Raw genomic sequence first — 12,329 nt, forward strand, 5'->3', positions numbered from 1 at the left:
GTAAACGATATCATTTAAGAAGGATGGTGAAGAGAATTATAAAAAAAAATGATACGGGTGAAGTCAGAATGAAAAAAATCTAACATTGAATGCTGAATCGCAGTTACCGTAAAAAGTAGCACGCAGCGCCTTCCTTTCCTTGCAATTGTTTGTAATATGCAATATTTTGAAAATATGTAATTGTTCTATGTTGTAATAGCAAAATTTAAGTCGAGCAGGTCACCATTAGAAATATAGCTCAGATTTATCGAGAGGAGAATGTTGAGAAGAAATAGAAGCTCAAATTTTATCTCAAAATACTTCTGATTTACAGTGTCGAATACATAGCCTAAAATAACAACTCAGAAATATGTGATATTCTACGCTACACTATCATAATATCTTCATATCGGTGGCTACTCTTCGCTTAATTGAGATCCACTTTATTGCAGTATAACTTCAAATTATCAGCAAGGACATTTTGCTTCAGCCTAGGATCTGAACCGAAGGTAACGTTCTTTGATATATCCTTAGAGAATTCACTGGCCGGCGGTTTACGACCGAGAGACTCGGCCAGGGTACGCGTCAGACAGGGGCGGTTGCCGCAGCAGATACCGACGTACTGGATGCCTAACTCCTTGCACTCCTTGCCGAACTCCCAAATGTCACCATGGGAACACGATGCCACTTCAAGGTTTGTCGGGAATAGTTGTTCACCTGGCAAGAAAAGTATATTTAAAGTTGTTTGTTATTTAATACCTGATAGTTAGAAATATGGAGACTAAATCATTGCTGCGGCATATGTGCTTTGAGGGGAAACAGCATATGTTTGTTTGCCCGAGGACCTGAGAGTTGCCCTTAAAAAGTCATCTAACGAAGCCGTAGAATAAGAGACACAGAAATCTTTTCAGCAGCCAATTAATATGCATTTTGTAACACACTTCATCCATCTTTTTCACTGAATTTCGGAAAAGCTCCTCTGCTATCACTCGTCTTGGATGCAGAAGATACTCCCGTCTTCTTTTCCGTGATTAAGAAGAATCGCCTCCGCTGACGGTGCTTCCAAACATACCCAGATAACAGTTGTCCGAACTGTGGACCGGTTAACTGATTTGGAATTTCTGAACTTTTATTTGTATCGGGGTCAAACTGACGCATACCTAGACTTGGTTCACGTCCATGATGTCTGATTTTTTTAGTAGGGGGGACGCGATGATTTGTATTATGTCTTCATGTGAAACGCGTGAGTGGGGTGAACGCGATGAGGGGGTGAACGCTATACAGGGGAGTTTCTCCCGGAATCCGACAGAAACTAACTCACTATTGCGCAGACTCATGGGTAACGCGTTCAATCGCTTGGAAAACATAGCCTGGGCTGCCAAATTTCAAATAGGTTCGTATGAAATAGGAGAGACACAAGAGAAACTATAATAAAGGATTTTATTGTTTTTTTTTAAATTTACCGACTTGAACCAAGTCTAACGCATACCAAGTGACAGTAAATTAACGAATCCGGACACAGGTTCTGGATGAGGTGTGTGGCATTAGAATGACGTTGGCTGTATTGCATGTATAAAAAGTTCACATTTAGTATAATTGGGCATTTCCAGATTGAGATTTCCCGATACGGGGAGAGATGTCATTTTGTGCCATTCATCAAACCATACAAAATTAATTTAAATTGACTAAAAGCTTAGAAATGTATAATATATGCAATGGTAAAAATGAGTTAACCAACCTGTTTTAGGGTCAGACAGAATAAGAAAAGATGGTTCCTCTGGCGTCGTTCTGAACGGTACAGGGAGTGCAGCTAGTGGACCCTGCGAAACCAAACATCATGGCGAAAGATGAACAAGTCATCATTCATCAATCGATCATAAGTTGTTAGATCTGTTAGATCTGTAAATGTCTCGAAATACAGACTGATCTGCGGGGCTCTCTTCCGGCCGGAAGAAAAGCCCAGCAGAGCAGTCTGGGCAACAGAGACTAGATTTGTAGAAGTCGACATCTCACCTTGCAGACTTTGCGAATTTCACGCATTATTGGCATCATGGTGGCCGGACCACGGGCACAATTCAAACCAACGACATCAGCTCCGGCGTCTTCCAACTTCTTGCAAGCTTCAGTCAGAGGCACACCGTCTGATGTCATGGCTTGTCCATTTTTAGTTGTCATTGGATACGAGGCAAGCATTATGACTGCAGGGACACCTATATTGATAGTGATCATAACCATCATCATCATCACCACAAATCCACCACCACCACCACCATCATCATCATCATCATCATCATCATTACCATCATCATCATCATCATCATCATCATCATCATTACCATCATCATCATCATCATCATCATCATCATCATCTCTGTCGCAGTCATCGGCGTTGTCGTCGTGGTCGTGGTCGTCATCATCATCATCATCATCATCATGGTCGTCATCATCATCATCATCATCATCATCATCATCAAATAATAAGAATAACACTGGCACACATCGAAATGTGAGCGTAAATAGCTCACACATCATTGTATTTGCATGTCCATTGAAACCACTATTTACGACAAGCAGCAGCAGTTGCCACAAGGAAATTTCAAGCAAAGTTCATTGCGATGCAACATGAACATCTACTATGTTCGGCCAGTCTAGGTTTTTGGAAACAAAAATGTTTCAGACCAATTATGCTTGGGTCCACATCAAAAGATAACAAATTGGAATTCGAGAACTGTTAGTTATCAATTGTCCCTAGAGACTGTTTACCAACTGAACATGTTGCACGCCCCATGCCACAGTTCGCCGTGGAGGGCAGTGAGCGTATTTTACTAGAGGTTTTTATGGGAGGCTGTAGACTAGAAGAAGTTAATGGCTGTCGTCTGTTACAGTTATGTTAGTTCCTCCAACAAGTTCTCGCCATAAGAAGGGAATTATCAAAAAATGACTGAAGACAAGGGGATTGCGACCTCGAAAAATTGACAAAACATTTTCTCTTCAGGTCTCCCTTGCCATTGTTCCCTCAATGGGCGCTATCGCCCTCGTTATCAGCTTATAGTTGTTCACTGTCAATAAATACCGTTTTCAATCTCTTAGTATTTGGTGCGAGAGAATGGGAGTATTTTAACTTCGCTTACTCTGGTCAGTTGTAAAAAGAATCAAAATGAAGTAGTATCAATTCAAAGCTATTCAAGAAAAAACTCTCAATCTTGGACTGCAGTGCAGTATATATTCCTGGAACATTTGAGTCAAATGCATTGTAATAAATACCTTTTCCATACTTTTTGATAGCGTCCAATGCTAACATAGCTTCACCAAGATAGTTGTATGTCTCACCGATGATGTAATCAACGTTGTAATCCAGAGACCACTTAATCGCTTCCTGAGATATAAGGGCAGAATAGACGTTTAAAGGGAAACTGTCGTTTGAACTGCGCCTGTACGAGTTTCTTGTTTACAAACAATGTATTTTGTGTAAAATATCTGGATGCACCTCATTATCATAGCTGCAACATTTAAATTATACGATGTAGATTATGACAGACATGTTTTAACTTTCATCAATCACCATAGTACCTTGGATACTGTTTTTCATTGGTATTATTGGTCCCATCCCACCTTTGAGAGCAGTTCCGACGACTGTATCCATTTAAATTCAGCTAAATAGCATTTTTGTGAAACTCTAAGTAGATTCACTTCGGGCGAGAAACAATGCAACAGGGGCAACAATACTGAAATTGATCTTACCGGGGACAACAGATAGTATTTGGGACAACGGAGTGGATGATTTAAAAAGAAAGCGACCGGAGTAAATTGTCAACGGTTAGTCATTTTAATTGCGTGGGTGGCAGAAATTATACACATCGTCCTAAGATATATGAGGTGACAAATTTCAAAAACAATGAACCCGTCTAAATTGAAGTTGAACAGCTGCAGATGACGATTCTTGATTATAAAATGATTTTTATCGATGTAAGATAAGTAGACACTGGGGGTGTTCCTCACATTACTCGGTCATCTATAAAGCGCGCTGTACTGATTCCCAAAGACATCGTAAATTACGATATCATAATCAGTGACATCAAATAATTTGATAGGCACATGGCTATCGCCATTCTAAACTTCACAGCTACATATTTTCGCCGTTAGGTTTCGTTGCAGATAGCTTTTGCGTGAGACAATGGTGTCGTTTTCAATTTGTGAGCTCAAAATTTTCAAAATTTGCCTATCAAGGTACATCCATTCTATTTGACTGCTGACGATCAACTATTTTTGTGTAAAGCAATGCCTCTTATCACAGTACAAGTGAGCAGATTCGCTGTGTATGTTACTTGTCAGGTTCTAGAGATAAATCACCTATGAAAAGCGTTCGCTTTTATTTGAAGGAATTTCTACCGAAATGGTTCTCGCCAGCTAGAAATGAATCATCCGCCTTGTCTGCCAGGGAAACAAATCACGCCCTCATCGAGGGCTATGTGACATACCTTGAACATAGCTGTGATCTGTTCATTTCTTTCAGGACTATCAGGGTGGTATATATTGGTGTTGCATATATTTCCCGCCAAGAGGGTCCCAGTCTCGTCGGCAACTTCTCGACCAAGTCGCAGAGCCTCCCTGTTTATCAGTTCCAGCTTATCCTCCATGTTCATCAAACGAAGTTTCTCGCGATGCGCATAGTACTGAAAATAGATGTCAATAAACTTTTTGGACTGAAATTATATTCTTACCTCATAAACGAATGTTACTTGTTGACTTTTTCAAATAAAATTATGCCGTTTTTGGCGAATAGGGTGATAAATAAACTTATAACTGGAAAAAAGAACAAAACTTGTAGTGACATTTGATTTTAAAATTACTGTTACTGTTAAAATTACCGAAATGTTATGGTTGGGTTTCTTTTTGCTCTGAATTTTACAGAAATGAGTGATTTGTAGTACGTTTTGTGGTTTTGATAGATGCAGTAAATGGCAATGTGTGGTGATTAGCCACACCTCCGTTTTTTGAATAAAAGTACTATGTTCGCGAAAATCGATCATCTGAACATATTTACCACGTATACTGAGCTTACGTTCCCCTAACTTACAGCTAGTATGAGAGATGATTGTATTAACAAATCTTAATACATAAGCTTTTCTGACAAGCATTTACCTATCGACAGTTCCTAGAGCGAGACCCTTTTCTTGAATCAAAGAGCTTTCTCACAAGACTGTTCTTCTCACCTTTTCCACCGAAATCATAATAATAGCAGTGACTGACACAGTGAAAATCGAATGCAAGCATTTATCCTCCTATTTGTCGGTAGAAAGGAGCTTTCCTGTCATTTAGTAACACTGACTGTATTGTTCTTAATTAACAGAAGCAAGCTATGTGAAGTAATGGTGATAGTACCAGGTGGATATTCAGATATGACCCACCGTAAATGCCTCGACCACGTCACTTCCGGCATGAACGAAATGTCTGTACGCATCTTTCACGTATTCCGGGTGTTGTAATATGACGACGGGAAGCCAGTAACCACCTTGCAAGTAGCCTAATCTCTCAAAGTAGAAGAGATATCCTTCCGCGGCTATCACAGCCTCGCCATCTTTTAGTCTGTCCATAAACCCTACAGGTTGAGCATATGAAAAAAAAATGATGTACCGAGGCTTTAGTTTACTGATAAATCAGAAGGAAAACCAACTTTATCGATTCATGTTTTGGTTTGTACTATAAATAATTGCAATATAAGAGAAGATTTTTTCAATTAGTGTATTCGAACTTTGCATTTGCTTAGCTTAAGTTTTAAAGGGACTAAGTCGGCCATTTTTCATGAATTTTGCATTGATACAAGATACTACTTATGTTGTTTGGCATGTTGAAAGATACTGAATGAATGGGTGACCATGCATATATTCGACGCCGGTTCTAGACACGATCAATGAAACCATTTCGAAAATGGATTAATGGTCATGACCATTAATTCATTTTCGCCATGGTTTCATTCAATTTGTCTAAAACCGGGCTTGAATATATGCATGGTTACCCATTTATTCAGCATCAACATGTCAAGCAATATAAGTAGTGTCTTGCTTCAAACAAAATTTGTTGACTTGAAAAGGGCTTTCTATTTTCTCTGTTTTCTTTAAAGTTGACAAATTTAAAGGATATAGTCTTTTACTTCTGAAAAATTTGACAGGTAAATTTAAATTTATTATTTAAATTATTATTTTGATTTCCCGCTATTTTTAAAAACTGGCAATATTACATAAAAAGCAAAGCATATGTTGTCCCAGTGAAAAACATTCAACACTATGTATTATATTATATGCATTGTATGAACTACTCTGTTGTTCTGTGAAGATTCCAATGCATATATGCATGACGTACAGTGTTTTTGCTTCATTTGCATGAGGGCGCCATTGTATGTTTGGGCAACGTTTATCCTGCTAAAAATTGCACATGCAGTCCCAGTGGACAGTTTATTATACTTGTACAAACACCCCTCAATGAGTACATTCCCGCGAGCTTGTTTCAGTTGAAGTAAAGAAAGTAAAATAAAAAAAATAATGCTAAAAGATAAAGCTATTGTGCCTTTAAATTTTAGCTGAACTTTTGCCAACGCCGGCCTAGAACCTGTTATTTCGTGTCTGCTGGTAAAAGCTATGCTCAGTGGAAAAAGCTTTCATAGATTTGCCTTAAGACAGGAAATATACACATGTATTCATTAAAGCACAACTAGCTGTATCTTTAGGTTTTGTTTATGATCTTTTTTCAATCTAAAATAGCTTTGTGAGAAGGCACTAATTTAGGTGGGTGGATACACTTAATATTAACTACCCGCTGGGACATGTACAGTATATACAGTTTGAACAAGATAAAGATTACACTGCGATTAAATGTTTGCCAAAACATTAAATCGCAGCCCAATGTAGAAAAACAAAAACCGTGGATACTGTGCATATCTGCACTGATATCGTCATATAAACTGCACGGCGTAGTCCAATGTAATGCATAGGGGTGAATGTATTCAACTGTGACATTGTATATTCTGTTTCCTTTGTAATATGACGAATTCGCCGGACAACTCAAGGCCATAATAGATGAACGGTTCCTGGCAAATTCTTTGTGAATTGAACGCTTCTCACTTTTAACTGTTTTGGACATCGTGGTCGTTCAATCTGGTTGGTCTTCTCGGAACTGCAAATGAAAGAAAGTATGAAAGGTTCACTACTTTCACCAAGAATGGGCCTATACATACAGATATATGACTTGAGAAAACAAATGAAGAATGTGAGGTAGAAAAATACGTAATTGATATTAAAATACTTCAAAGCATCGTGCAGTGAAGTTTCCATCCGGGCGAAACAGAAATCGAAACGTTTAGATTTAGGTAAATTATTCCCCTAAAACATATCCTGACGAGTTGATGCTTTCCAGACACTTGCATCCCTATTGCTAATTGAAAGTGTGGAGAATAACCAACACTTTTAATGTTCAGTTGCACACAAGTGCCGGTCATTTCAAAGTAGTCTGAAAGTAAAGCTAAGAACAAACAAGAAACAATTTTCAAACACACAGTGACCTTGTTGCTGTCTTGGTCCACAGGGATATATTCAGGGACAAAAAATACTAATATGATAAAAACCAAGTAAGTTTCGTTGTCTACAAGTTTTTTTCTGTCAGCCTTTCTATTACCTATACGCTTTGCTCGCTTGAGATGTGACGGACTGCCCACTGTGTCAGATATGTGTATTATAACGGCCCTCTTTCTTGCGCGTGACCTGAACCCATTATGGAATTATCAAGGGGAATCAGACTCGACAATTCTGCAGACTCGATAACCCTGCAAAATATTCAGGTCACGCGTGGAAGCAAGAGTTCACCGAAAGAGGGCGCATCTTACTACGCAAGCACACACACACACACACACACACACACACACACACACACACACACACACACACACATATAGTGCGCAAGCTAGCAGAGCGTATAGGTAAGAGAAAGGCAGACAGAAAAAAAAATTGTAGACAACAATACTTATTTGGTTTTTATCATATTAGTATTTATTGTCCCTGAATATATCCCTGTGCTTGGTCTCGCTGTTACAGAGCCATGCTGTAAAGTCTCCCTCTACCTTCAATGACGTTTTGATGCCTTTGCATCAATCGGCTTCTGGCAGAGTTAAAGGAAACTTTTAAAAGTTGAGAAGATACACTTGAAAACCTGAAAAAGGTTAACTTTTAACGTTTGTAGCTAAATCCTACGTGTTAGTTGCCGAGAGGAACTCGCTGACATCTGACAACGCGATCACGGTACGTGCGGTAGTGTTCTGATTTACTCCGGTAATGCGATGTTGTACCTCGTTCATTTGTATTTTCAATTCAGAGGAAAAATTCATATATATTATTGTTCATAATAATCTGTGAAAATAAGGGTGTGGGGCAAAGTGCGTTAAAGTGTATAAACGTGATCAGTGAGTAGAAATAATTGCAGTAACCATGTCAGACCGGCTGTTAGCTCTTTTATTTCCACGCCACTCCAACGTATTTAGTGCTGACGAAAGGTTGAACCCGAGACATTTTTATCCTGTGCATATGCATTTTACAAATGTTTTATCTCCAGAAGGTCGGTCAGTATTCTATTGTATCAATTTTCACTTGCCGCAGTTTTATCCCTCTTTTGAGGTCGTTTGTACTTTTTAGAATTCAGGATTTTGTTTACTCCTTTTGCAAGTCTTTATCGGAATCGCGTTAAGCTTCTACGGACAACGGACAACATTAAGAAAGCATAAAGCAGGGTTCACATCTATGGTTTTGAGCGTGGAGAATAGCTTATGTTTGTCCCCAAATTTTGAAGCAGGGTTTGGGGTGTGTTGGTCACAGCACGGGTTTCTTGTTGCTATTGTTTGTATTTTAATCTGAAAACCTTGGTGACTTTGTCTTATCTCACAGTACTACTGGTTTTGTGATGAATTCCTTGTCTCCTTCACTGTCATGTCTAGACTTGCTCCGACGTAGACTTAGTCTGTGATTTGTGAAAATTTTAGTAAGGTGAACGCGATGATTTGTGTTCTGATTCTATATGAAATGCGTGAGTGGGGATGACCGCGATGAGTGGGGTGAACGCAATACAGGGGGGTTTCTTCTGGAATCCGGCAGAAACTAACTCACCACTGCGCAGACTCGATGGTAACGCGTTCGATACCTGGGAAAACTGCCCTCGGCTGCCAAATTCCAAATAGGTTTGTGGAGACACGAGAGTAACTATTGCATACAATTCATTTTTTTTTAAACAATCAAGGACTGAACAACGGCTATATCATGTCTCGCCATGTTTGCCCCGCACCAATCCTAAGGTAATTTTTTATCACTGTGTTACTGTTATTATATGATGTGTTTGATTACCTTATGTGCCAAAGAAGGGGTAAGTTACTAATCTGTGCACGCTGTCACCGGATTATCACCGGATTAACTTTGGCAAAGCCAACAACGAACGCACCAATAAGGATATCGTCTGTACTTGGCCACACCTACAAAAATACGTCATTCAAATGTGTCTCTAAAATTTCCGATAATCATGTTAGAACTGGATATCTTTTCAATAGTCAACAGTGCATGACACTTATTCATGATGGAAACTCACCAAAAGCTAATTGTATAAACATAAGAAAATCCCCAGGCAAGTTTTTTAGGCCATTGTATTGAACACTCAATGAATGTCAGAAGGTCTCGATGCCCTTTTCAACTAGTCTTACAGGTCAGAAATACACATTATTTTTTATTAAAGTGACAATACGAACCAAAGTGATCCGAAACGAGAGTGATGCTCAATTATACTGTAGTGCTGAAATGTTGCCGTACTTCATGAAGGCTATTTAAGGTATTTTAATTGTGAAAATTATTTCATGAGGAATATCCTTTTCCGTATACGGATTGCAAAAGTCAGCAGTGGACTCGAAGTTGACAAGTTGGTGGTGGTCGTGTTAGCACCGTTCTATGCACTTCTGCAGCATAGTGCACTGTGTACCCGATGGAGGTGAACGTACAGACGTGGGGCCCTGGGCCTGGCAGTCATCGGAGTGTCCCAGGAAGCGTGTGACTTATGCTAAAGCAGGCTTTCTAAGGCTAAAAATGGCTGGGGAACTGACAATGGAGCTGCACTAGTCTGAAAAATGGACTGAAGGTCCAGCTACAGTAAGCAGTTTTTCCAAGTGATCCAAACCGTGAAAGACTGTACACAGTAAAAACACAGCACTATGGCTTACCTGTGAACAATGCGTCCTCCACACTTCACACCTGTTCTCTGCTCCAAAACTTAGCTGATGTCTGCATATGGTACTGCTTATGAATATGTAATGAGCACAGCGTCACCAACTTATATAAGAATTCGGCCCAATCAGGTGACAGCTTTTAGGTCCTGATTTGAAAATGAAGGTTTGAAATAACGGAAATTTCACATACCCGATTTTTTCCCCCTTATTAACAACAGTTTCGTCAAACTACTTGGTGTAGTCAGATAATTGGATGTGAAAGCGTGATCGGGTTTCCCGCTGTGAAAACCTTACAATTCATCGCACCCTGACAGAAGATATTAGCCGCCCGCCTGCAAAGAAACAACTTACGAACCGTCACACTAAAAAACAAGAGGATTGCCTAGACTTTGGCTGGAGGAGGTCTTACAGAAAAAATCTGAAAGCTGCCCAATTTTCAATGCAAAACAACAAAGGCCACAAATTGTCAATGGGTACACTGAAATAACCGGATATGTTCGTATCCAAGGTTTTATCCACTCTCGATGATTTTCGTTGAAAAGTGAGCTTCATGTAACCCATTAACACAGTTATATCGTATCGCGTGTCACCTGACATCATTGGTCCGTGTTATGTTGGACACGTCCATAAAAACAATGAAAATCACACAATTAAGAATAAAATTGCATCAAGGTAGAACGCGTCTCGGGGACACTCTCAATTTTTTACAATACTTTTTCTGATCTACCGCTTGTGGGGGGGGGGCTCATTTTAAAGCCCTTGTAGTAAGAAAAATTGTCACCGTCTTAGTTTTTTCGAAAACTGAAATTTTATTTTTCACCATAGAGTTAACACGGGGATGGCGACCATCTTGAATTTAGAATACCGGTAAATGTCAGGTAATTTCTTTCTCTATATCGAATCCAAACTTTGCACGGTGACTCCTGATTGTTATTCTTGATTTGCAAGACAGTTGCGTAAATGCTGAAGTCCTTTACTTTCGAGCCACATTCTACCTTGAAATAGAAAAAATGATAGAAACGACTCACGAATTGACTTTGACGAGTGTCAGCATGTATCTGCCATTTTTATTTGAGATAGCCATCAGAAAATGTCCAAATCTGTCCACAAGTGATGTTATACTTAGGTCTCTCATTCAAGGTATATATCATTTTCAAAACATAGTTGCAGCTAAGATATTACTAATTTCTCTTCAAGGATAACTGGATTAAGTCTTATCTTACTACTATAAAGATTACAATACATCTTACGAGGTAATATCATACATTCACAATGAACTAGTTTAATTGTACACCTCAAAGCTGGGCTAGAAGTTTGTCCAAAATTCAGGTTTTGATCAAAGTCATTAAAAATTTTACTATTCTCATGTATTTGTGTTCGTTAAGCTGCTAACAGTATGGTGATAATGGTGCTAGTGAGCCAGTACACTGAATTCTACGCCGTAAAGCATTCATAACTTTGCTGGACTTATTGTATCGAGTTCAGCTGACTACAAGAGCTTCACTCTTTCGTTTTAGCCAAAGCCTTATAGTGTTACTCGTCGAACTAGGACATGTTTGCAAGTTATTTGGTAACAAGAAGTTGTCGTGAACGTATTTCAACTTTTAAATTCACGGACTTGAATCGATTAAAAACACAGACGTAACGATAGCGCTTCAAGGTTTCTTCAGTGATAACAAAGGAGTCTCGAGAAGATTGACCTTTCACCTCTGTTCCCGATCCAGCTTTACAACAAAAAACATGTAATCCACGGCTAACTTGAACAGCTTTTGTCTTGTGCCAGGGGGGTCAAACACCATACAATGCAATTTGGGTAAGGGTCGACTCCTCTTCACAGCAAGAGTTTGAGATACAGACAAATGTAACTGCTGTAGGCCTAACAGCAAAAAGTTCTGTTTTTCAGCGTAACTAGACTAGCAAAACTCATTCATCTTTTCTTCTTCGGCATTCCTGCATTGAGTTCCTGTACAACCTAAAACTTTACTTCGCTTCTGTAATCTTTATGTGTTTTACCAGTAGAAATTCGTGATATTGAAAATATGGTCGACCACGGTGATCTATGACTTTTAGACGCACTTAGCTGCAAAATCATCGTATTAATGTA

The 12,329-nt window shown here is 39.1% G+C and overlaps 1 protein-coding gene across 1 annotated transcript; it reads right to left on the reverse strand.

The window, feature by feature from the left end:
• LOC139133388 (betaine--homocysteine S-methyltransferase 1-like) lies at positions 1-7,152 on the reverse strand. The gene is made up of 7 exons (XM_070699950.1): positions 7,098-7,152; positions 5,388-5,578; positions 4,458-4,652; positions 3,244-3,355; positions 1,993-2,189; positions 1,718-1,799; positions 1-696 (listed from the first exon to the last, which is right to left on the reverse strand). The coding sequence occupies exons 1-7, from the start codon at positions 7,114-7,116 to the stop codon at positions 407-409; spliced, it is 1,086 nt and encodes a 361-aa protein (XP_070556051.1). The 5' UTR covers positions 7,117-7,152; the 3' UTR covers positions 1-406.
• Between the last annotated feature and the right edge of the window lie 5,177 nt (positions 7,153-12,329).

Source organism: Ptychodera flava, chromosome 1 (assembly GCF_041260155.1).
Source record: "Ptychodera flava strain L36383 chromosome 1, AS_Pfla_20210202, whole genome shotgun sequence".
Classification (NCBI taxonomy): Eukaryota; Metazoa; Hemichordata; class Enteropneusta; family Ptychoderidae; genus Ptychodera; species Ptychodera flava.

What these genes read in the sequence shown, in the direction of transcription:
- LOC139133388 (XM_070699950.1), bottom strand. An exon ending in TATCAAAAAGTATGGAAAAG is followed by an intron (nt 2,190 to 3,243) that starts GTATTTATTACA and finishes CTATCAATATAG; the next exon opens with GTGTCCCTGCAGTCATAATG. An exon ending in TCTGTCTGACCCTAAAACAG is followed by an intron (nt 697 to 1,717) that starts GTTGGTTAACTC and finishes TTTTCTTGCCAG; the next exon opens with GTGAACAACTATTCCCGACA.